We start from the raw sequence: 25874 nt of genomic DNA on the forward strand, positions 1-25874 counted from the left end.
ACAGTTTTTGAAACCTATCAACTGTTTTAAAATACATGCATGTGTAGTGACAGTCAGCTATTTTTTTGTTCTGTTATTTTTATAAAGTGATGGTCATAATTGTTTTTTCCTATAAAATGTCAATTTAGCAAAATAAGGAGACATGCCTATGCGACTCTTTCATTCCCTTGAATGTTTATGACATACATGACTGTGGGAAAATGTCATAGTTTTAGGCACTGGAGCTCAAATCTCCCTGTGCAGCCTGAGAAGGGTGACCAGCTGTGGTCTGGGTCTGAGCTTTAGTCCCTGCCAACGTCGCACAGAGCCAGTGGCCGCAGCTCACCTCACAGACAGTCTCTGGATGCTCAACGTAGGGATGGGTTAGACACCTCTGAAGGTCATTCATGGATGGCTTTGGGGACGACCAGCACCCCAACTCCTGAACCTTTAGAAATGAGGCCCCTGCGGTGGCTACTCCTCACACACACGGGTTGGGCTGGGAGACCCACTGTCCTTCACACTCAAGCAGTGAGTATTTGAAGCAACTGACCAAAACACCAGGATGTTGCACCTTAAAGGAAAAATTAAATAAATGGCTGGATGGTTACTGATAGAAAATATTGGAGGAGGCAGTGATTTAAAACACCTTATGTCATGCCAAACATTTATCGCAATCATTTTATAATTTGTTGAATAACAAGGTTTCCTTCTTCACAGTGTGGCTAGAGAATTTCATTTCCATTGAAAGCCATGCTGCTGAATTTAGCGAGAAATCTTTGGCCTCATTTACCCACACAAATTCCAGGAAGCTGTAACCTCCCTGCCTCATACTTCTACAGCAGACTGACAATTAGATTTGTTGAATATACTTACTCCACCTTTCAAAATTATACTAAAGGACCACGGGGTTAGGAAGCACTAAAAAGGCAATAGTCGCAAGTACAGTGTTAGAGTCAAGCTTGAGTTCCAACCCTGGCTTGGCTACCTACAAACTGTGCCTTTGGCAACCCACTCATCCTCCTTTGTATTTTCCTGAAAATTAGGAATACCATAGTTTTTCTATAGAATTCACTGAAATCCTAACCACACAGCCAGAAATGACCAACTTTCCAAACAACTCTGGTCTGATCAATCACTTCACTGTATGTCCAAAACAAAAACCCCACAGTGGATAAACACCAGCAAGCCATGACTATATTTCTGAAGGTTTTGTGAAAAGAACGAAAAGAGGTTTTTGTTTGTCTGTTTTTACCATATACCACTCTATAAAATACCTAAATGCATCCCTAGTAGGCAGTTTCCCTTTGCTGACATCTGACTCTGCCCTCAAGCTCAGTCTGGCTCCCCTTGCTTATCTGTGTCTAACTCTCCACCTCAGCCTGACTTTCTTACCACTTTAGTTGCAGTTCCCCTATCCTTGTTTATGGAGAGGAGAGGGAACTACCCTGTGACTGACAGGACGGGACGAATGGACTGCTCAGCTTGATGTCTGCTCTGCTCTCTTGCAGTTTGTGGAAGAGCGGGTGCCCTACTATCTGTTTGTGGACAGCCTGAAGCCTATCGAACTACTGGTTTGCTTTTCTGCTTTGGTGCGCTGGGGGGAGTCTGGAGGTAAGAGGGTTCTGAGAGTGGGATCGTCTGGATGTCCAGAGCACAGGTGGGCTCAGGAACGTATAGAGATCAAGTTCAGGCTCTAGGAGAAGAACCTGGGCTACACAGGACTGCCCTGCCACTGCCTCTCTTGTTCTTGCTTCTCCCGCACTGGGGACAGTGCTGACTCTTGCCCCAATTCTCCTTTGGTCGCGGTCTCCCCCTCACCTCTTTGACAGGATTAGCCTTACCTTTTTATCCATCTCTACTGGTCATCATCCTCACCCTCTTTGGTACTTAGTTGGACAATGATCAGGTGATCCTTTCCTTTCACATCTTTAGGTTCCTCTGTGACTGTGGTGCCATTTCCTCCAAGGTCATATACTGGAGGTTCATCCCACAGTATGAGTGATGTTGTTAGCGAGATCTTTATGTGGTAAAGCATTGTGGGAAAAGTCTAAGTCCTTGGAAGTGTCACGCATGGATTGGGTTAATGCTGGTCTCAGACTGAATCTGATTTAATGAGAGCAGGTTGTCACTTGCGGAACCTCTGTGTATTCTTGGCGCCTGTGCACACAGCTAGTTCCCATTGCTATGTTATGCAGGTAGAAAGAGTGCTGACCCGGAATCCACTCTAGTTCCCTTGGATTTCTAGACTCTGAACTAAATGAAACTTTTTGTTTTCTCTTTCCTTCACCTTTCCCTGAGATGCATTCCAGTGACTAGCTAAACTTTGCCTAATTTTTGGTGCCAAAAGAGCATCTGGATATGCCTGGGAAAAGGGAAATCCCTCCTGGCCAGCCCTATCAGCACATAGAGCACTGGTGTCAGCAAGCCCCCTCCTGCAGGCATTCCCTAGTGCGCTCCTTCCTCCATGCTCGCTTTTGTAAGAGACTGCTTTAAATCCTGAAGTCTCCTTTCTTCCAGTCTCTGCTCTTATTGGCATTCATTTCCATTGAAAGCCATGCTGCTGAATTTAGCGAGAAATCTCTGGCCTCATTTACCCACACAAATTCCAGGAAGCCGTAACCTACTCTGCCTCTTACTTACTGGGTGGACTTCCCTAACTGCAAGACCCTCTGATATGTACATATGATCACTCTATGAGCCTCGGGCCTATTTTGTTAAAGCATATCTTTAACTCAGGTTAACCATGTCACGTTAGAGTTGCTCAATAAAAACGTCCCAAATACTCAAGAATTGTGTATTGTGGCAGTATTAATGGCAGGGGCTTTTATGTTTCATCATGGATCCCAACTCTGTTGAATAGTGAATGTTACATAGCAGGCACCAAATCATCATTTAATAAACTTTCTAAAATTCAGTGATCTCAGCTTAATACACTGGCTTGAGTTACATCTCTGAAGTTCTCAGGTTTTAGGACATTGAAATTCTCCATATATAAGGATGCTGTGGCCTTGAATCTTTAGCCTGTGAGTGTTCTAGAAGAAAGGCAAAAATGCATTTTGTTCTGTCATTGATGAAAATAATTATCAATGCACATTTAAAGAAACACTTACTTGAAAGTTAAATTTTTTCTTGCAACTTCTACATAAATTCAAAGACTGAATTTGCAAAGCAAACACTTACACAGACAAGGGAATATTTTGATTTTCTTTAATACTGTCTTGGAAATCTCTTACTATCTTGGATATTACACAATTTTCGCTGTTAACATTGACTTCTGGAAGATATTCTTATCATGTTCATAGAGATGATAAAAGAAATAGTGGCAGACTATGATGAAGTATACCTACATGTTCTCCTTTTCCCAACTTTCTCATCCTAATTTTTTTGTCTGGGGAGATAAGTATGAAGGGAAAACTGAACAGGGAGGCAGAGCCAGGAGCCAAAGTAGGTGCCATTTCCCAAACTTACATACATAGCTTCTGGCATTTCAGCAATGCTTTTAGAGTATCTTCAGTACCTGATTCACCTTCATGATTACATATAGTATTACTGGACAGAAAGCAGTACAAGTGGAGGCCAGTGATTTTTCCATGATCATTTTTCAACACATCTCCCTTCTTCCAAAGCCTTAACAAAAGATAGCCCTCCTGTGGAGCCTGGGCTCCTGACAGCAGAAGCCATCACCTGGAAGTCCCTGAAGCCTCTTAGTGTTGTTCTGAGGATTCACACCTACGCTACGAAGGCCAGCATGGTGCGCCTGCCTGTCGGGTACGGTCTGACATCATTTCCCCATTTTTGAGGCTTTTAGATTGTGACTAATGAAGTAGACAATGGGGACTCTAACTTGTTTCCTGTCGTGAGATTCAACAAGGAACCTGTCCATCATTGGGATTCCTGAGAGAGAGAATCCTTTCAATAAATGATATTCTCAGGGCCACACTGCATGCTCCTTTGGAAGGATCATTGTTGGGCATTCAGCAGCTGTATATGTAAGGAACATGGCTTAATCCAGAATTTTCTAAAATGAATCTGTCAATAATTTCTCTTGTGTTCTTATAAATCTTACTATTCTTTAACAAGAACTCTACATGATTCTGCTTAACTTTGGATTCCATTTAGATTATAAAATATCATTTCTTCCCACCAACTTAGAATTTCACCTGTGGTATATTGTTAGATGTTATTTTTTAATTATAATAAAACTAGGCAAACACATCACACTTTCTGTTTGAAGGAAATTACAAACGATGGAAGTGTTTTATTGATTTTTAGCATATAAAATTTGGAATACCGTCTCATACTTCAAATGGAAAATATCTTCACTGGAATTTTATCCTAAGATCAATCTTTTTAATTATATGACATCAGTGAAAAGTTATAGACTGAAAAAGCAGATCCTCAGAAACAAAACAAAATGCTAAAGCAATGTGTGTTATGCATCCATAATGTCTAAAAAGTAAAACAAAATCTAAAAACAGAAAATCAAATTTCTCAGTCTGTCTCTATATGGATTCTCCAGAAATCAAATTAATTCTATCAGACTCTCTAACTCAGTGTTTCTCAACCTTCCTAATGCTGTGAACCTTTACTATATATAGTTCATCATATTGTGGTTATGTCTCAACTATGAAATTATTTTTGTTTCTACTTCAAAACTATAACTTTGCAACTGTTAAGAATAGTAATGTAAATATTTGATATGCAGGATGTCTACTATGTGACCCCTGTGAAAATGATTGGTTGGCCCAAAAGGGTTCACGACCCACTAGTTTAGAACCACTGCTCTTACAATTTACACATCAAGGGATTAAAAAAGGATAGTCCTGGAGTTGCATCTCTTCATACAGGCCCAAAGTCATTACTGTGTTTTGAGCATGCTCTATAGGACAGGAAGGGAGGAAAGTTGTTATCTCTGTTTTCAGTGGTAGCTGTCCAGTGGCCATGGATTAGCTGGGTTACCTGAAAGGGGGACTGGAAATGAAAAGGACGGGGTGAGAGAGAAGGATGAAGCCAAGACAAAGTTTCTGATCAAGACTCAAAGTTTAATATTCAGCACTGAGTTTATATAGGGAAAGCCCACAGACCCCACCCTTCATTTCAGTTGGATTATGTTTCAAAGTAAGCTTAGTGGGCAGTCTACTTCTCAAAGCTTCTAGGTCTAAAACCATTGTGGTTCTGTTTAGCCTATTTAAGGCTGTGGTAAGGGAACAATCCCCCTGTTTTGTTTTTTAAAGATGAGGAGTTATCAGTAGCTGGATTATGAAACCCATCCTGTGTCAAGGCAACCAGTCTGTTTAAGATACAAGATTATAATTAATGGTCAAAAAAGCATAGAAATTAAAGTTGTAAGCCATGGGGAAGTGGAGAACCAGGATTCAAACCATCCCTGATTCTGTCCTTTTTCTCTTTTCCTTTTGGCTAGTCCTTCTCAAACATTAGCCATAGAATCCTTTACTATTCCTGAATGATTGATGTAAAAGTAACATACTTCATAGAGGGCTGTACATAGACCTCCCTATTGAAGGAATAAAAGATTAGGTGCTTAAACACTTGCACTAGTACTTATTCGAAATCCAGATCCTGTCCAATTTGATCTACTGCAAATGTAATGCCATAAAGAACTGCAAATAACTTCCAAATATGTCTCTGAAAATGTCCAGAACCAGCCTTCCAAATGAAGACTGTCATTTCCTTTTTTTCAATATTGGATTGATTTCTAGACCAGTCCATGATTGAGTCAGAATAACTGGTCACATTAAAGGAAAGATAAGAGTCATTATAACTTCTCTTTTTCATTAATTTTTCTAAGTCATTTTCCACAGTCTACGTGTTCTCTGTCCCACAGGGTCTAAAAGCTTGAAGCAAGGCAGGTTGTCCAATCTGGGATATAGGCAAGCAATGGCGGGTCAGGAACATATGTCCAATACAGCTTCCAGTCACCATTGTCAGGGCACTCAGTAAGCTCACAGCTCAGCACCATTCTTTGTCTCAGCATCAGCATGTCACACGAATCACTCTGGCAGTTAGCATCCTCCTGCAACATCCTGCAGAAAAAGCACAAACATGCCCTCTTCCCCATATTAAATACCTGATCAGGATAATACCATATGCCAGTAAGTGGATCCTTCCATTTCACCTAGATATAAGTATGCCTAGTTATAGGGTGCCATAGACACTCAGCAGGAAGTTCCTTGGCACCAAATTTTAAAATTTGAGAACAAGAAGCATGATTAAAATAATTTTGTGGCGTATGGGGATATAATGTCCCCTTTTTTGTTTTTTATGAAGATATTGTTTTAAAGTTCCATGGGCCTGTTCCACAATACCTTGTCTTTTAGGATAATAAGGAATCCCAGTAATACAGGTGATATTAAATTGTCTATAAAACATCTCAAATGCTTGACTGTAATAGTCAGTTCCATTATCTGTTTTAATCTGATTTGGAACACCAAGCATAGAAAAACAATGCAGTCAATGGCTAATAACATTTTTAGTTGCTTCTCCAGTTAAAGCAGTTGCAATGAGAAAACCAGCCAGAAAAGGTGTCAAGTCACATGTACATATTTTAATTTTCCAAAATTAGAAATATGAGTACCATCTAGAAATACCAAATTTTGTCTCAAGCTATCACTATTTATATGATGTAGAGAATGAGATTGTTTGACTAATTGTTTCTGTGTAAAGCCTATAATCTGCCTGCCTGGTATGCAGATTAATGCCTGGTATGCTGTGGTATTGCCTTTACTAAGTGGTCCAGACAATCCAACATGAGCTCTTAAATGTCCTGTAAAGTTAAGGAACAGAACAGTCTCTTGAATTAAGTTGTATTTGCATAAATAATTGCAAAATTTGAGAATTAGCAGTATCTAAAAAGGGAACAATTTCAAGCAATTGTAAACCCTGAGCTGTATATTGGCTATCAGTATACAAATTGAAAGCTTGAGTTTTCAGCATTTCAAAAACAGTGGCCACAGCATGTAATTCAATAACCTTTGCTGAAGCAGGGGAAAACTCATGAGAATAAACATGTGATCCAATTATATATACTGCCTTCCCACTAGATAAGTAAGTACAGTAAGCACTTTCTCTATTGGCTATATACACAAATTTACAAGAAATACAAAAGCATGCAGAGAGGCAAATTGTAACAACTTGTCTTTTGGATAATGATTATCAATTTTTTTCTGATAAATTTGCACATGCATTAGGCCAAATATCAGTATTCTGACATAACTAATTTAATTGCTACTTGGAATAAGGAATAAATATTTCATCAGGTTCTTAAGATAGTCTTTCCAAAATACTTTCGTGATTCTATCCTGCAATTCTGTATTAACACAGCAACAGCTTCATAATAGGGTATTCAAACTTTACTTGGAGATGAAGAAAGATGAATCTACATTAATGGTCCCTTTTGCCGAAGAATTGCTGTGGGCACATGAGAAGCAATAACGTAAACAGCCAACAATTGATCATAGTCTATGTAGTGTATATTGGCTAATAGCTTCCTCTATTTCCTGCAAAAATCCCTCATCAGTTAATTGTCCAGAGGAATTAGGATTTGTATCCCCCTTTAAAGTATCAAACAGATCAAACAGTATCAAACAGTTCTCCTGTAGTAAGCTTGAGGTGAGGTGTTAGCCAGTTAATATCTCCTAACAGTTTTTGAAAATAATTTGAAGTAAATAAATTATTTTTTTTCATTCCTGAAGTTTTCTGTGCTTAAATTTGTTCAGGGTATAACTGAGGCCCAAAATATTGAAAAAGATATAAAAAGATATTGTCTTTGACTCTTTTCTGGAGCAACAACTACTCCAAAATTTTAAAGCTTATGGTATAAGAAGAGCAAAGGCTTGTAGTAAAATTCCTTCAGAGGAATCAGCTGATACAATACACTCCATATAATGAATACTATACACTGAAAGATTTAAAGTCCTAACCTCTTATATTAAAGCAGAAACATTTCTTTTAATATTATGTAAGGCTATTAGCCATTCCATGAGGCAAATTTTTCCAATGATATCACTTGTGGGCTCTTCAAAATTACAAGCAGACATGCTAAATGTAAACCTATTACAACCATCAAGATACAAAAAAAAGTATAAAAATAATCCTCCAAATCCATAATAATTCTATGTACATTTCCTGGAATGGCAGCTAGCATAGACAAACCAGGGTGTAATGCCCCCCCACAAGTTCCTAGTTTCAACAATCTTTCATAAATCTTAAGTTTGAACTTTGTTTTGGATTAATGGAATAACCAGTCCCTTGGAAGTGAGTGAGTACAACAGCTCCAGTGTCTATTAATACTTCCAAGCTTTGTTCTTCAACTAGTAATTTAAGGTTAGGTCTCTTACTAGTAATAGATTGAACCTAGCACACATCAGAGGAACCAAAGCCACTTTATCTTCTCTTACTCTTAAATTTAGAACGTAGTGGATGCAAGGGAACTAAAAAAAGTTAAGCAATTATTTTGTTAGCAGGTACATTATAATACTACGGAGGGTAAGCAGCCCTAGTTTTTATTTTTCCCACATAATCATTATCTATAACACCTAGACAGATCTGAAATCCTTTTATGATAATGCTGGTTCAGCGTAAAAGTAATCCCCAGACCCCTGGGGGCAAGGGCCCCAAAATTCCTGTAGGTAGGGTTCGAACACCCATTTCTGGGGTCAGTACTGCATGGGTGGTGGAATTGAGGTCCAATCCTGCACTTCTGTGGTTGCTCTGGTAAGTTCAGAAGTGGATTTCCCTGGCTTGGGAACAGCTTCATGGCTCCAAAAGCTGCCTGTTGTGAGCCTGAATTCACAGTGTTACAAATTTCTAATCATACACAATAACTTATAAGCCAATACTCTATAACCAAGATATGCAGAACATATTTATACTTTTAAAATCAGTTTAAAACCAGTCAGAAACAACAAAATGAAGTGGCTACACACATCTTATATATTTAGAACAAACAAAATTTTTTACTTTTTCTAGCTATAATTTCAATAGAAAAAGCACCTTGACACTTGCTGAACCCAATAAACACAATTGCAGAGATTTTCTAGGAAAAAATAGCATTAGCTCCCTTACCAAAAGGGGGCTGAAAAGCTGTTGGCCCCTGTAAGAGTAGTTTTTACAGAAAATCAGCTCCTGGCAGGGCTTCTCCAGCTGTGCTTGACTGCTAGCTACAGTGCAGGGTAATTTGTCATTTTTCTGCTGTGCAAATTGAGACTGCTTTTAAGAAAAAATCAAGGGGTGGACAGCCAAAAGTTTTAACCATTTTTATTTTTCAACATGAAACACAGAACAACAATCATTCAAACAACAAAACAAAAACAGATATAAATTGACACACATGGATAGATTGGTGCACCAAGGATAGACAATAGACAGAGAGGGAACTAGACTTTGATGTCCCAAAGGGACATAAATATAACTAGAACTAAGGATATCTCCAGTAGGAGGTACCGATTTCCTCCTGTCCCTAGGAGAGCTCTGAAATAGCGTATATCCATTTTCCTTCTCTTTTGTTAATGTGTCCTGAACAGGGGACAACTGCTTTACTAAAATCTATTCCCTGTCTCTTTTTTTCCTTTCTTTCTTATGTCATTCATATATTTACCATTCCTACTTCTGGGAACAATGGACAGCACAAGTCAACTTGAGCTAAGAATTTTTCTAACATCTGTTTTTTAAACCCTGCTCCTCTCACCTGATGCAGTTCTTGGTAGAGGACAAATGCCTATATAGAAGCCCCCTGTCCCAAATACGCTGTTACTCCCCAGGTGAAATTGACGTCAGGTCAACACTTGTCCAGCCTAGCTGTATCCTCTTAATGTACTTCCTGCAACAACAGCCTCCAAAAAATAAAATTTATACAGCATTAATGATGTTCATTGCTTATTGTGTAGGATACTGTTACTTCTCTTCCATTTTCTGTGGAGCTCCACCCAAGAGAGTGTTGCTCAGTGAGTCACCCCTCCCTCATTGTAGCTTCAGTTCCCTCATCTGTAACTGTCCATCGGCCATGGATTAACTGGGTTACCTGAAAAGGGGGGCTGGAAATGAAAAAGGACAGGGTGTGAGAGAAGGGTGAAGCCAAGACAAAGTTTCTGATCAAGGCTCAAAGTTTAACATTCAGCACTGCATTTATATAGGGAAATCCCACAGACCCCATCCTTTGTTTCAGCTGGATTATGTTGTAAAGCAAGCTCCACTGGTGGTCTACTTCTCAAAACTTCTGTAGGAAACTGCAAGTGCTCCTAGGTAGTAAAACCATTGTGGGTCTGTTTAGCTTACCCAAGGCTGGGGGAAAGGACACATTCAGTGATACTGTTTTTGAAGGAGAAAATTTACATATGTTAAATAAGATGCGTTTGCAAATCTGCAAAGCCCTGTACTCAACAAGAAAAAAAAATCTAGAGTCTTCTTTAGCAGCACAAGATGTGGGAGACATCTTCAGTGTGTGAAATTCTGTCTTTTTGTCTAATTGTTTCTGTATTTTACAATTAGTAAAACAGAGATTTTTTTTTATTGTCTAGGGTTGTCCTAGAGTACAAATCTAGGTAGTTATCCCATTCTGTTTTAAAAACTACCGAAACAAAACAACTCTTCACTAACCTCTGATTTCCAAACTCTGATCAAGCTACAAACAGAGGTGAAATCCATTTAACAGAGGAAGCATGATCTTCACGTGGTTTCCATTCTTTCTAGGAGGCATATGCTGCTCTTTAATGCATATTCCCCTGTGGGGCATGCCATACATGTCTGCAGCACGACAACATTTGTCATTGGGGATGAAGATGTTGTACTGCCCAACTTTGAGCCGGTAAATATCTTAGTAAACCCACCACCTCTGGTTTCAAAGGTTTTAATTCAATTCTATTATTTATTTATTTAGCCTACCCTCTCCCTATTAAACTATTTGTATATCCTCTAAGAAATGGTGCAATGTAATCTCTGAGAAACACAATTCATCCCTGACAACTGTACACATTTCTCCTCTGCTGAGTCTTTGATTTTTATCCCAACTTCCTTGGGTAGATGCAGTAGTTCTTGAGAGGGATAAAGCTCCAGTGGAGTCCTTTGGATGTCACTTAAAATGTGAGCGTTCCTTACTCTGAGGAATTTAGAGTGTGTATCTCTGGGATGAGGAGGAGTCAGAGAGTATCACTAGAAGCAGCCATCAATTTTCCCCCTTTCCTCTTTCTTCTCCTTTCTCTCTCTGAAAGAAAATGGGTGCAGTAACTCCACTACCCCTTCCCTTTATTTAAAATGTCCTCTGTCTACCCGTGTGCCTAGGGGAGGTAAGAATTTGCTATTTTCTGCTGTCTGACACATAGTACTTTCTCATCTCTAATGACTTACTAAAAAGCCCATAATAAAAACAAAAACAAAAACAAAAACAGAAAACCCAAGAAAACTAGCTGAAACCTCCAGATGGTGCAAACAAGGGATTCTCAAATGCAACCAGAAAACCTTGCAACAAAAAGAGAGTTGAAGACTGGGTCTTTTCACTGTGTTCTGATGGCCTAGACATACCTGATCCATTCCCCTAACCTGTCTAGACAGGGTTCTACAAGTTTCCTCTAGGCTTCCTTCCTTTTGGTTTTGCTGTCTCTTCTCCACATGTTTTTTATTCTGCTCAGTAGGCACTAAGGGAACAACATCAAGTTGATCTCCTTTGGTGTTCTTTGTTTCATTGACTATTCTGGAATGTTTGTTTTGTTTTGTTACTTTGGTTTTGTGGAGCTGAGAGCTCATAATGTATCCCAGGCTAACCTAGAACTCATGGTCCTCTTGCATCAGCGTCCAGAGTATCTGGAGTTACAAGCATTTACTTCCATGTTTCACTTTATCCTGCTTATTCCAAATTTTTCTTTAGAACAACACTTGTGTGTCTTGCATTATCCAGCTTCCAGGAGAATTAACTTCTAATGATTATTTTGTTGGGAGGTTTCTTATTTCTATGATGGTATAATGTTATAAGGGTTATTGGACTCAAGATTAATCTCTACTGTTTTTATTCTAATGGAAGTGCAAAAGGCATACCCTTGCCCATGAGCTAAGAGTCCCTAATTCCCCAGAGTCATAAATGATCATTGCCAGATCTGCTATATAACCAGGTGATTACTCTGGTTAGAGGCTTACTTTAACTAGTCCAGCACTGAATCAAGATCTTTCTTAGCACCTACGTTTGGAGTGATCACATAGATCAAGCAGGAAGATGAGAATGCACCTGTTTATCGACAGTTTCTCACCCAGCAGGCATCTGTGTTTCCAAGGCACATTTGCTGGACCTACTCTCAGTCCTCTAGGCTTCCATGGAGCAATGATCACACTACGATACCTCCTAAAGAAACAGTAAAGATGGCTCCATCAGTTTTCCTCCACCTTCCTCTAAGTAGGAATGTGCTGTTCCAGGCAACTCAAGCACAACCCAATATACACCAACCAGGACAGTCTTCTGACGTCACAGACTGGTGGACTCTTGGAATCTCTTATCAGCTTGTAACTCTTACTTTTTCTCAGATAACTGAAGGGAGGCAGCGGCCCAAGCTAGCCCACCCACTGGGCTATATCTTGCAAGACTCTCTGCTTGAAATCTTCTCTAGTCCTTATTCCTCAAAATCCCAGTCTCTGTCAGCCTAACTCCTAGACATCCTTTAGACCTAACTCTGGACATTAATACCATAGAGTTATCCCCGCTCCATCATAAGGCTAGAGTTCCTCTTCTATAGCACCTTTTGGAGTACTTCCAGCCTTTGTTTCATAGCATCCAATAAAAAGCCTCAGTTCACTCTATTCTATACAACTAAAATTACCTTGAATCAATCACAAAGCAATTCCCCAGAGATAGAACATTTGTAAACGTAGTTGCCTTCAATAAACAGGAGGATAGCTGCTACATGCACGCTCTTTCTTCACAGGAGAGCTACCGATTTACAGAACAGTCTATAATAATTATGAAGGCTATTGGCAACGTGATTATTAATTTCAAAGACAAAGGTAAATTGTCTGCAGCTCTGAGGGATCTGCAAGCAGCTCACTACCCCATTCCCCTCAACAACAAAGAACTCACTGCTCAGCACTTCAGGGTAAGCAATTTCTGATTCTTGATGCTCACAGCTGGAAACCTCCCATCTGAAAGTGGAAATTCAAGTGCTGAGTGGTTTGCAGAGAGGTATCTAGAGGATAAGAATATGATAGCAGCTGGTGAGCCTCATTCTTCCAGAGGCTTTTGCTAAACTGGGATTAATGTTTCCATAAAGGAAATTCACCTGGCAGTGTTTTTTGTTTTGTTTTGTTTTATTTTATTTCAATACTCCAAGTTACCCTCACGAACATTCCTCATATAACATTCACTTCTGCTGAGGCTGAGCAGCTTTCTGGTTTCCTAGATACCCTGCAGGAAAGGAAGTCAGGGTACTCCTGGTTTTCTCTTGAGGAAGGAAACTGAGGGGTGCTGATCCACCCCAGCTGCATTGCAATCCAGTTACATCTGCTTTTATTTCTTCATTTTTGTTTGTTTTTTTTTTCCACCTCTCTGCAACTGGTATTCAGACTAAGTTATTTTTGTTATGGGACTGCCTTATGCCCTGTGGGATCTGGCACAGATCACTTGTTGCCTCTGTATATGCCGATAACATCCAGTTGTGACAACAGAAAATGTCTCTGACCTTACAACATGCTCTTTGAGGGAGGAATTTCATGAAAAACACAGGGCATTCACTTACGCTGTAATTTTGTGTAAGTTAATAGTATGTATCATGCTTAATACAAGCACAAGTAAATTTTCCTTTACATTAAAAATATATTTTATCATTACTGACATGTAAGCTGATGTTGGATGTTGTTGGTAGAGTCTTTACAAACTAAGACTATGCCCAGCCTAGAAAAGCACCTTTGCCAAGCAGAGAAGAAACCATTTTGTTGTTGTTGAATGAACATCAAGGAAGAATTCAATATACACATCTCAGACAATCAGCTGAATTGGCAATGACAAATGTCCACCTTGTCACATATTCAAACAGACACAAATTTTACAGATATACTCTTCAACAGACAAGGCAAATTCTTGGGTAAAGAACAACTCAGCTACATTTGCCATGTATAGTTCAACCTCCATTGTCCACTATTGTTACTAATATATGTGTGTGTGTGTGTGTGAGAGAGAGAGAGAGAGAGAGAGAGAGAGAGAGAGAGAGAGAGAATATTTTTGTCTTTTCCAGGTTTTCCATATATCATTGTGGCGTTTAATGAAAAAATCTCAAGTAGCCAAGCCTCCTTTGAACTTCAAATTTGCATTTCGGTCTATGGTTTTAGACACAGACTTATTGGATTCCTTCTCAGAGGATGCTTCTTTAGGTGCTGATTCATTTTAAGTATCTGTGCATGGAGGTGACAATTTAAAATGGCTATGTCCAGCTGCTGAGTAGCAGAGACAACAGATCTTCCTGAGAACCGTGGAGTTCCTGCTCTCTCTAGGATGCTCCAGAGGCCCCCATAGTCTGCTGAGGCAGCACCCTAACCCTGTCATATGGACTTTCTGGGGGCCCGGAATTCTTCTGTATTTGTCATTGACCTGCCTTACTTGAATTAAGAACCCTTGAGGAGATGCCGCAGTTCCTCCTTCCTCTTACCATATTGTTTCTATTCTCATTATTTTGTTTCCTTTCAGTTCTGAGGGATGCCTCTGTCCCCTTTCTGATGGAAATCCAAGGCAGGTCATTCGAATAGCACAGATTCCTTCTCTAGACCTTACCTAAGATCAGTGGGCATTGCGAAGTGCGATGTTCAATCTACCCTTGTGGAATTTTATGTCTGGAGGCTTTCACAGCTACAGGCATGAAGTTTTGGGGGAAAGAAGTAAAAACAGATCCCAATCCAGTGTTTGTCTTTCTCTTGTCAGCGGAATGGGTAGACCTTAAATATTCGATGCCAATAAATGAGAAGGAGTATACTTTCGAGGAAATAGCTGCTGCAATAAAAATTCAATCCATGTGGAAAGGGACCTATGTCAGACTGCTCTTGAAAGCCAGAACACCAGGTATGGTTTTAAGAAACTTGAAATGGACCCACGTGTATAGGAATGAGTGCTATTTTAGAGTCACCCTGCTTCACAGAACAGTTCATTAATTGTATCTACTAAGTACCGAAATCCCCTGAGGCAAGATGCTGGTTAGAGTTCATTTTCTCATTCTCAGAACTCATCAGTGTTTGAGATGTCACACACAAACAATGAATATTTACTGAAAGGCTAATGTCAGGGCTGGGACAATGGGGTAGAAAGAGTGCTTGCTACACAAGCAGGAGGACTGGAGTTCAGATCCCAGATGCTATAGGAAAGACAAGCAGGTGTGGTAACCAAACAGCCTCAGTACTTGTGGGGCAGAGAGTGGGGATCCCTGTCTAGCCAGATGAGCCACATCCTGGAGCCACATTCTGCAGTAGACTCTACCTTGGTAAGTAAGAGAAAAACGTATATTCCATGAATCATTGAGAAAATGATTGACTTAATTTTCCGAATCTGTTGTGAGTTCTTTTCAGTCATCTCCAGTTTGGTTGCAGCAGTTTGAAGTGTCAATCACCTTCTGGTAGGTAGGAGATGCTTGTATATTTCTAGATTGACTTTCACAGGAGTGGCTGGACATTGCAGGAATGAAGGATGCTGGTGCTTCTGTACATGTTGAGGCTAATGCTTGTGAAGTGAAATGTTTTCAGGTATATCAAATAGATTTGTGGGAGTAATGCCTACTCTATCAACTTAAAACTCAAAGGTATATTTAATCATTTCCATCCTGTCACATCCATTGATCCTTTGAGAGGAAAAATTTACTTTGATGGAATATTTTAGTTTACTGAAATATTTTGCTATAAAAATATCCCTATGGAAAATATTTAGTAATAGCATTGAAATGTTTATCTAAGGAGCAAAAAGTCTAGATGCTCAAAGGTTTTTAGAATACACAATAAATAGTTTTGTTAAAAAACATTGCTAGTGAAGGAAAGGTATTGTACAGTGCAGTTCCAGCGGTCAAAAAGAAGAGGGCAAAGGGTTGTTAGTATTTGCTGGGGGCTGATCTGGGCTAGAAGAATGAAGAAGGAAGAAATGAAGAAGGAAGGCAAGATGAATGGAAAGAGGCAAGGGAAGAGGGAGGGGAGGGGAGGGGAAGGGAAGGGAAGGGAAAGAGGGGAGGAAAGAGGAAGGAAGGGGAAGGAGGGGAGGGGTGGGGAGGGGAAGGGAAAGGAAAGGAGAAAATGGGAAGGGAGAGGAGGGGAAGGGAAGGGAAAGGAAAGGAGGGAAAGGGAGGGGAGAGGAAAGGAAAAGAAGGGAAGGGAAGGGAAAGAAAAGGAAGGGAAGGGAGGGTAGAGGAGAGAAAGGGAAAGAAAAGAGCCAGCTAGAGATGGAAGTAAATTAAAATTACTTGATTTTCATTTTTTCCTCATTAGAAAACAAATTAATTTATCAAATGTATGATATGGTAAAATAATTTTGCTTCTCTCTCTAAGTAGTAACTATTATATTCTTATGATAGTCTCCCCCACCCCCCATTCTGGAAGCTGAAAAAGTGCAAGCAGTTTCATAATGTAGTTCTTTCACTCAACTTGCCTTTATTGAGTGACTCTCAGGGATGACTCACCAGGATAGCTCAGAGAAGCTGGCCCAGCAGGCAGAGCTGCTCCCCAATCTCAGGGACACAAAAGCAAATGCCAAGGTTCCCAAACTCAGGCAGGGAAAAAGAGAAGTTAAGAAAAAGAGAGTGCCTTTCTCTGTCATGTTGACTTGGAGATGCAGGAGACAGCATTTCCCCTGCCAATAAGTTCATCCAACTACTGGAAAGCCATTTGTGGGCAGTGCCGTAGTGCATCCATCCAGGTGTATTCTTTAGAATAATCAGGCAGTTGCTTATTCTGAGCAAAAGTTTTCCACAGGAATTTTTGGTATGACAGAAGATCACTTATGCAAACTGTTTAAGAATTCTTTGAACAACATCAATAAACCCTATGTTTTAGGATAAAGATGAAAGAAAACAGTAGAATACCATGAGCAGTGCTCTCGTCTAGACATTGATAGCTCTATACTTTAAGGATGCTTTTACTGCACTCACAATTTGGAGTCTAGAGCCATCTTACTTGGGGATTATGGGGGTCATTGCAAACTCCACAGCCGGTGTTCAACAAGAAGCCTTGTTCAACACAAGTCAGTGGCCTGTGTTAACTCAAACATCAAAAGTCTGACCCACTGAGTTTATTGTAGGCATGTTTAAGCAAAGCAGTTTTCTAGCAATAATTAACTCAATCCTGGCTGTGCAGCAAAACTTAAGACATGACTACATCAAAACTCTTGCAAAATAAAGTGATATTTTCCATAAAGGTCTGTTCTAATAGATTAACTGAAAAGACAGGCTTGTAACCAAGCCCATGATGGGACCTGGAGAGGCGGATGTAGTCGGGCCCCCCAGATAGCACAGAAGTCACTAGACTGTTAATCACATCCATTCACACCTTCTGGCTGGAAAGCAGATTATACATCTTTTTTTCTTTGACGAGAGTACCCTGTGCGTGTGCTTTCCCTAACACTTATCTGTGAGCACAAGGGCCTGCATGCCTCCTACCGTAGATTTCAAATTCTTAATTTGCAAAATGAAAATTGCACAAGATCATTGTTTAGATATCTTATGGATTTAATGTTGTTATTACTATTAGTGCTATTATTATTACTGTTGTTTTTGTTTAGAAACAAAGGAAAATGTCAGCGTTGCAGATACACTTCACAAAATTTGGGCAATATTAGAGATGAATTTGGAGCAATATGCATTGTCGCTCTTAAGGTAAAGAACACCACTAGACCTCTTTTAGCTAAAGAATACATCTAGATCTCCAGGGATGGCTATAATGGCCTCTATCTCAGATAGTTCCTGAGGTAGTCTGAAAAAGACCCAGGATTCCTGGTGCTTTTGAGGCTAGCTCTAGATTCAGTCAGGAAGGTAAGAATCCCCCCTGCCGTGGACTACAGATTGCACAGAAGTCACCAGGTTTGCTGCAGGGAGCCAGGCGGGGCTGGTGATTTGTTTAGTCAGCTGTATGATCCAGAAAACCCAGAGGACGAAAATTCTAATATTACACTCTTGTCTGTGTTCTTGGGCTTCCATGTCTAAAGTTTCCAAAGATGTGGCTCACGTTGACCTTCCAAGCTCCATTGCAGTCTCTCCTGTCTGTCTGTAACTAACAGTCTTACAACTGCTTCGCCAGGCTTGGTGCTTAAACATCAAGCCTCATGCCCTTCTCTGAGCATGAACTACGCTCTTGCTTAGGAATGTGTTCTCCTTCATTATGTGCCTTTGAATGATACCATTCACGCCTAAGCTGAAGTGTACTTCTCCCCCTTGACACTAGATGCTGGGAATCACACCGTGCCTCTTTGACCTTAACCTGGCAAACTTTGGCAGGCCATTTCAGGGACTAGGTCTCTTCTGTAAATGGAGTTTATTTTAAAAGTGCTTTGTCATTGATACTCAAATTATTTTTGCATTCCTAGACTAATGTTTAAAAGCAAGTGCAAGTCTATGGAATCCTACCCATGCTATCAAGATGAAGAGACCAAGGTGGCCTTTGCCGACCACAACGTGAACTATGCAGACCAGCCCCCCAACTCTTGGTTCATAGTATTCAGGCAAGTGATGAATGTGTCTTCAGATGGCATCGGGTATTCAGATCTGTACTTTCAAGAGTAAAAGTATGGTTAGCAGTAAAAATATCAGCCTCTAGACACTCTCGTATTTGTTCAAAACTTTTTCATACATGATATATAAAAGTTTTCCATATATATGTATATATGTGCATATATGTATATGTATAAATGATATGATGTCAGAGAATTTGTATCAATATTCTTTACATCAAAACATGAAATGTGTAAATAATTTGTAGATTTTCAGTGAATATGTTAACATAATAAGTCAGTCTGTTTTCAGTCCAGATAGATATTTATCCAAGCAATAGCATTTTAAGTACAAGTCGTGAGTGACATAAAATGGGAATTCTTAAGGGAATTTCATTTCCACAAGAAAATGACACAGTAATAGTAACTTGGAATGGAAAAGATGTATAAGGCTTTTAGGTACTTGCAACTTGAAGTTTTTGCAAAGACTTTTGGGATTAAATTCTATTTCATGCTTTGAGAGTCACCATTAAGAACGGCTCATGCTTTTGTAATTACAGAGAAACATTTTTGGTTCCTCAAGATATGATCTTACTCCCCAAAGTATACACTACACTCCCAGTCTGTATACTGCATGTCATTAACAATGACACGTTGGAGCAGGTGCCAAAGGTGTTTCAGAAAGTGGTGCCTTACCATTACACCAAGAACAAGGTAGGTGCAAAACATAGCCCCGGGTGGTAAACCAACACCCAGCAGCACTCTTGGCAGCTCTGCTGGGAGGAGGGGTGCCCTGCTCATCCCTGTTCGGTGGGAGAGAGCAAGGTCTCAGCACACGTTACTTCTCAGAAAAACACATTGCACATGGCCAGGATGGAAACCAACGCCACATTAACTCCGAACACGGAAATGGTTCCCAGGAGTTTTGGTCCTATACTGAAACAGGTCAAAGGGACGTCTCTATCTCACAGGGAGCCTTGTTCTCCTCTTAAGAATTATAGGGGACTTATAGAACACACACAGCCCCTACCTGTAGTCTTCAAAGGTAGCGTGACTTCCTCAGGCCAAGAAGCACTATGGGCTGCCTGCTAAATCGCTAAGAAACCCTGGCCTTCCATTAGATGTTGCCATATTTTAATCATTTTTTCAATCACATCCCACATTAGGGAATCATGACAAAATTAGTGGATATAGACTGAAAGGCTAAGTTGTTGCTCCTAGTTTCCATTCTGTAGCTCTATTATTTTGAAATTGTACCTATTTTCTCTGGATGATTTTTTTGTTTGTTTCCTTGCTTTTTGTTTGTTTTGAGGTTCATTTCAGCCTTTCGTTTCACTCATTATTTTATGTAAATTAGACATACCTTTGTAATGAATGACTAATGAATTCTGGCTTCACAAGGATAAAGAATAGATATAAAATGTAGTAATTCACTAAGAAACTTAACAGCTCCTTTGAACCATTTTAGAGATTTGAGGAAGCCTTTTAAATGAGGAAAATAACATTTTTCTTTCTTTGTTTTTTTTTTTTGGGTGTGTGTGTGTGTGTTTGTTTTTTTTTGTTGTTGTTGTTTTGTTTTGTTTTTTTAACTTTATGACAAGGCCCTGCTATATAGCATGTAAGCTATTAGGCTGTTCTGTTAGGCTGTCCATCTAGATTAGGCTGTTCTCACATTCACAGAGATATACCTGCCTCAGCCTCTTGAGTTCTGAGAATAAAGACATATGGTAACATATCCAGCTAAATTTTGGTAAAACACCATAATCCAACTGATTGTGTATATATGTGTGCATACATATACATAGTTAGATTTTAAAAATAGGCTTTACTAAATTTTTTAGTACTTACTATAATTTCAAAAGCTTATATTTTAGAAAACCCAGTTCTTCTATTATGGAAGTCATCTGTATTTGATATTATGTTCTGTAGCATATTTAAACATTTTCTTTTTTTTCATTAATTTATTTACTTTACATCCCAATTGCAGCTTCCTATTCATCCTCTCTTCTGAGTCCCTCTCTCCCATCTCCTCTTCCCTCCTTCCAACACTCCCCCATCCTCAGAAAAGGAGAGGCCTCCCATGGATGACAACCCACCTTGGCATATGAAGCTGCAGTAGGACTAGACACATCTTCTCCTATTGAGGCAAGAGAAAGCTGCCCAGTTAGGGGAAAGGGATCTGAAGGCAGGCAACAGAGTCGGAGACAGCCCCTGTTCGTGCTGTGAGGAGTCTCACATAGAGTCCCAGCTGCACAACTGTCACATATGTGCAGAAGGCCTAGGTCCAGCCCACGCATGCCCTCTGGCTGGCAGTTCAGTCTCTGTGAGCCCTGTGGGCCCACGCTAGTTGATTCTGTAGGTTTTCTTGTGGTGTTTTTGACCTCTCAGGCGCCTTCAAAATCTATCCTGCCCTTCTTCCACAGGATTCCCCAAATTTCACTTAATGCTTGGCTGTGGGTCTCTGCATTATTTTCCATTCGTTACTGGGTGAGGCCACTCACATGACAATTATGCTAGGCTCCTGTTTCCAGGTATAGCAGAACATCATTAACACTGACAGGGTAGTTCCTCTCCCAAATAGGTCTCAAGATGGGCCAGTCATTAGATAGACATCCCCCATTTCTGCCCCATCTTACCCGGCACGTTTTGTGGGCAGGATAAATTTGGATTGAAGGTTTGTGACTGGGTTGGTGTCCCCATCCCTCTATTGGAAGTTTTGGCTGTTTCGGGTTCCATATCCCCCATTGCTAGCAGTCTTAATAACAGACATCTTCCTGAACAAATGAAAATCAACAGGTCAGGTACTAAGATTAATGGCATATGGGACCTCATGAGACAGAAAAGCCTCTGTAAGGAAAAGGAAATCATTAAAAAGACAAAACAGCAGCCTACAGAATGGGAAAATATCTTCATCAACTCTGTATCTGACAGAGGGCTGATGTCCAGAATATAGAAAGAACTCTAGGAACTAGAGATTAACAAATCAAATAACCCAATTAAAAACAGGATATAGATCTAAACAGAGAATTCTCTACACAGAAATCTCTAATGACTAAGACACACTTAAAAAAATGTTCAACATCCTTTGATTCATTTGTCAAAAAAGTGTCTGTGGGGGTTTGTTTCTGGACCTTCAATTCAATTCCATTAACTAATCTGTTTGTTTTTATGCCAATTCAATGAGGTTTTTATTACTATTGCTCTGTAGTTCAGTTGAAAACAGGGATGGTGATACTTCCAGACATTTTTATATTGTATAGATAGTTTTAGCTATCCTGGATTTTTTGTTTTTCCATATTGAGTATTGTTCTTTCAATGCCTGTAAGAATTATGTTGGGATTTTGATGGGAATTGCACTGAATCTGTACATTGCTTTGGTAAAATGGCTACTTTTACTATCTTAATTCTACTAATCCATAAACATGGGAGATCTTTCCATCATCTGGAACATTTCTTGATTTCTTTCTTCAGAGACTTGAGGTTTCTGTCATTCAGGTCTTTCATTTGCTTGCTTGTACTTACACCAAAGTATTTTATATTATTTGTGGCTATTGTGAAGTGTAATGTTTCCTTAATTTCTTTCTCACCTCATTCATTGTTTCTCTAATGGAGGGCAACTGATTCTTTCCCATTACTTTTGTATCCAGCCACTTTGCTGAAGGTGTTTATCAGTAGTAGGAACTCTCTGGTGGAGCTTTTGAGATCACTTATGTATACTATCTTATTATCTGAGAATAGCAATACTTTTACTTTTTCCTTTCTATTTCGTATCCCATTGATCACATTTAGTTGTCTTATTCCTTTAGCTAAAACTTTTAGTGCTATACTCAATAGACATGAAGAGAGTAGGCAGCCTCATCTTGTCCCTGATTTTCGTAGAATTTCTTTATGTCTATTTAATTTGATGTTGGATATTGGTTTACTTTGTTTTGCATTTATTATGTTTAGGTATGGGCTTTGTATCTCTGATTTCTGCAAGACTTCTAGCATATAGAGGTGTTAGATTTTGACAAAGGCTTTTTCAGTATCTAATGAGATGGTTATGTGGTTTCTTTCTTTCAGTTTGTTTATGTAATGGATTATGATGATGAATTTTTGTGTATTGAATCCTCCCTGAATCCCTGGGATGAAATCTACTTGACCTTAATGGATGATATCTTTGATGTATTCTTTGATTTGGTTTGAAAGTATTTTACTAAGTATTTTTGCATCAATGTTCATAAGGGGGCTTGGGTTGAAATTCTCTTTGTTAAGTCTTTGTGTGGTTTAGGAGTCAAGGTGGCTGTGATCCCCATGGAATGAGTTTGGCAGTGTTCCTTCTGTTTCTATTTTGTGAAATAGTTTGAGAAGTATTGTTACTAGCTCTTCTTTGAAAGTCCGTGCTAAAATCGTCTGACTCTGGGCTCTTTTTTGGTTGGAAACTTTTAATGACTACTTGTATTTCTCTAGGGTTTATTGGTTTATTTAAATCATTTACCTGATCTATATTTAACTTTGATAAGTGGTGTCTATCAAGAAAATCATGCATTGCTTTTTAGATTTTCCAATTTTGAGGAGCTCGAGTTTTTGAAGTAATAGCTAATGAGTCTTTGAATTTCCTCAGTGTCTATTCCTATTATATTTAGGCTTGGTCTTTTCATAATATCTCAGATTTCCTGGATGTTTTATTTTAGGAACATTTTAGATTTAACATTCTCTTTAACTGATGTATTGATTTTCTTCTATCATATCTATTACACTTGAGATTCTATCTTACATTTCTTATATTCTGTTGGTGAAGCCAGCCTCTATAGTTTCTGTTTTCTTATCTAGGTTTTCCATCTCCAAGATTCCCTCAGTTTGTGTTTTTTTATTGCTTCTATTTCATTTTCAGGTCTTAAACAATTTTATTCATTTTCTTCACCTGTTTAACTCTATTTTCCTGTATTTATTTAAGGGGATTATTGTTGGTTTTTCTATGCAGGTCCGCCTGCCTACCCTGCAGTACAGGTCACCTGTCTGGCTGTGCGGGCCACGGGGATGCAGTGGAGACGTGGGCTGCAATGAGATACACCAGGCCAAACAGTTCCACGTGGGACTTTATTTAAGATGGGGAAAGGAGTAGTGGGCGGGAAGAAGGAAGGGAAGAAAGAGAGAGAAAGAGGGGGAGAAACGCTACCCAGTTATGTATGGGTGATGACGTAATTACAGGTAAACATGGGCCATTGAATTCTGGGTATATGGCGGCTGTTGCCTTGGCAACAGACCCATACACTGTCCTAATTGTCGCCTGTATGACGTCACAGGCCTCACAGGTCTTGGTACCAACAATTATTTCTTTCCTCTTTAGAGGTCTCTATCATCTTCATATGATCAGATTTAAGATCATTTTCATTTGCTTTAGCTGTGTTAGAACATCGGGGCTTGGTGAAGTAGGGTGGCTGGGCTCTGGTGATGTCATAGTACCCTGGTTGTTATTGGTTGTTCTCTGCCTCTAGCTTCTGGCTCTCTGGATTTTGTCGTTATTATAGGTTAGGGTGATGACTTCTGAGTTTTTCTTTGTTAGATGGGTGTTTTTCCCTCTTTGTTTCTGTTTCCTGTCTGTCTTCTGACCTGAGTGTCCAGGGGTTCTGGTAAACAGCAAGCCTTCAGGTCCAGTAGGGCATCTCCACTGGGGTTTATGTGGCCTGTGTGTACTCTGAGGTTGTGTCTGCTAACATTGCCTCTGGTATCCCTATTATCCCTAGGCCTGGGGTGCCTAGTGCTTGAGTGTCCTCCAGGAACAGGCAGGGTTGTAGAGCAGAAAATAGATATAAGATATGGGGTACAACTCTTTTAGGGTGTTTTTCCAGGGGAGTTGGCTAACAGGGCTTGGGGCAGGGTCTTACCTATTGTTCCTGGTGCCATCAGATGTCCAGGAAGGCAGGCTGAGTTGTGGTGCAGGAAATGGAATAGAGGTTATGGGGTACAATTTACCGATGTTGGATATGCTTTCAAGGGAGTTGGCAATTAAAACATCGTTTTTTAAAACCAATGAATCAGTTTCTTTATATTTAACCATTCCATTTTAATTTATAGTCATTATACTTATTACTTTTTAAAATGGCATTCATATTTTCTTTATTTTGGTAGCATTTACCATTTCATACATATCAACCATGCCCTTATGAACCCCATTTAACCCACAGCATGTTCTCCTACTTTATATAATAATAAATGACATTTCATCAAAATTTCCAGCACTGTGATATCTCCCTTCCCTAAGAATGTGGCCTTCCACAGCATCATGCTTTGTGTTTAAATCCAATGTTAGACAAGATTTTCAGGTCCTTCTATAGTAAACATGCTTTTATACATAGACAGTTCTTGTCATTTATCAAATTTGTCTTAGAATTCTGCTGAAAAGGAAAGACATTTAAGAGATCACAAATATTAAAATGTAAGAAAGCTCAAAACAATAAAATGGTTTTCTCTAAAGCATTCTCTAAATGGTTCTCATGTGTCCTAACGCTATGAGCGTTTAATGCAGGTCTGTATGTTGTGGTGACCACCCCCTCCACCATAAAATTGTTTGTTGCTGCTTCATAACTATACTTTTGCAACTGTTATGAATGGTGGTGTAACTAGCTGTTTTCTAATGGTCGTAGGTGACCTGTGTGAAAGGGACATTGGGCTCCCACAGGGATAGAGTCCCACAGGTTGAGAACTATTTGGTGTAAAGGACAAGTCTAGCAAAGTCATGTATGCCATCAAAATCTGGAAATAATCTTTCCTTCGTGAAATATGTTATACTAATAGTAGTCATTGGCTCTTTTTTTGTTTGTTTTCAAGACAGGGTTTCTCTATATAGCCCCAGCTATCCTGAAACTCAACTCTGTAGACCAGGCTGGCCTTGAACTCAGAAATCCACCTGCCTCTGTCTCCCAAATGCTGGAATTACAGGCATGGGTCACCACTGCCCAGCTATTAGTCATTGCCTCTTGATTTGAGTAAAGACATTTAAAGAGTATTTAATTGAACAGAACAAGGATCTACCTTTTATCTGCAGGTTTTGGGGTTGGTGCCTGCATATGTGTGTGGAATGGGGGGGGAGGGGTTGAGGGTTTGTTGTTGTTTTCACTAGTTAGCTCTTTAAAGAGCTAAGGTTAAATCAAGTAGATTTCCTTCAGGAATGCAAGTTGAATCAAAATGTAGAGGCACATTCCATCTCCACTTAGCTATTATTTTGCTAATTTTGAATCTGTCTTTCACAATC

At 39.5% G+C, this 25874-nt stretch overlaps 1 protein-coding gene across 1 annotated transcript in view; it reads left to right on the plus strand.

Moving 5' to 3' along the window:
- The window catches only part of Adgb (androglobin), a 132588-nt gene that overhangs the window by 64926 nt on the left and 41788 nt on the right, over window positions 1–25874 (plus strand). Inside the window, exons 16-24 of the mRNA XM_052169749.1 lie at window positions 1491–1593; window positions 3609–3750; window positions 10690–10804; window positions 12906–13073; window positions 14208–14343; window positions 14888–15025; window positions 17717–17810; window positions 18518–18652; window positions 19201–19354. Of these exons, the coding sequence (XP_052025709.1) occupies window positions 1491–1593; window positions 3609–3750; window positions 10690–10804; window positions 12906–13073; window positions 14208–14343; window positions 14888–15025; window positions 17717–17810; window positions 18518–18652; window positions 19201–19354 (1185 nt within the window). The remainder of the gene's footprint in view (window positions 1–1490; window positions 1594–3608; window positions 3751–10689; window positions 10805–12905; window positions 13074–14207; window positions 14344–14887; window positions 15026–17716; window positions 17811–18517; window positions 18653–19200; window positions 19355–25874) is intronic.

The sequence above is a fragment of the Apodemus sylvaticus genome, chromosome 23 (genome assembly GCF_947179515.1).
Source record: "Apodemus sylvaticus chromosome 23, mApoSyl1.1, whole genome shotgun sequence".
Lineage (NCBI taxonomy): Eukaryota > Metazoa > Chordata > Mammalia > Rodentia > Muridae > Apodemus > Apodemus sylvaticus.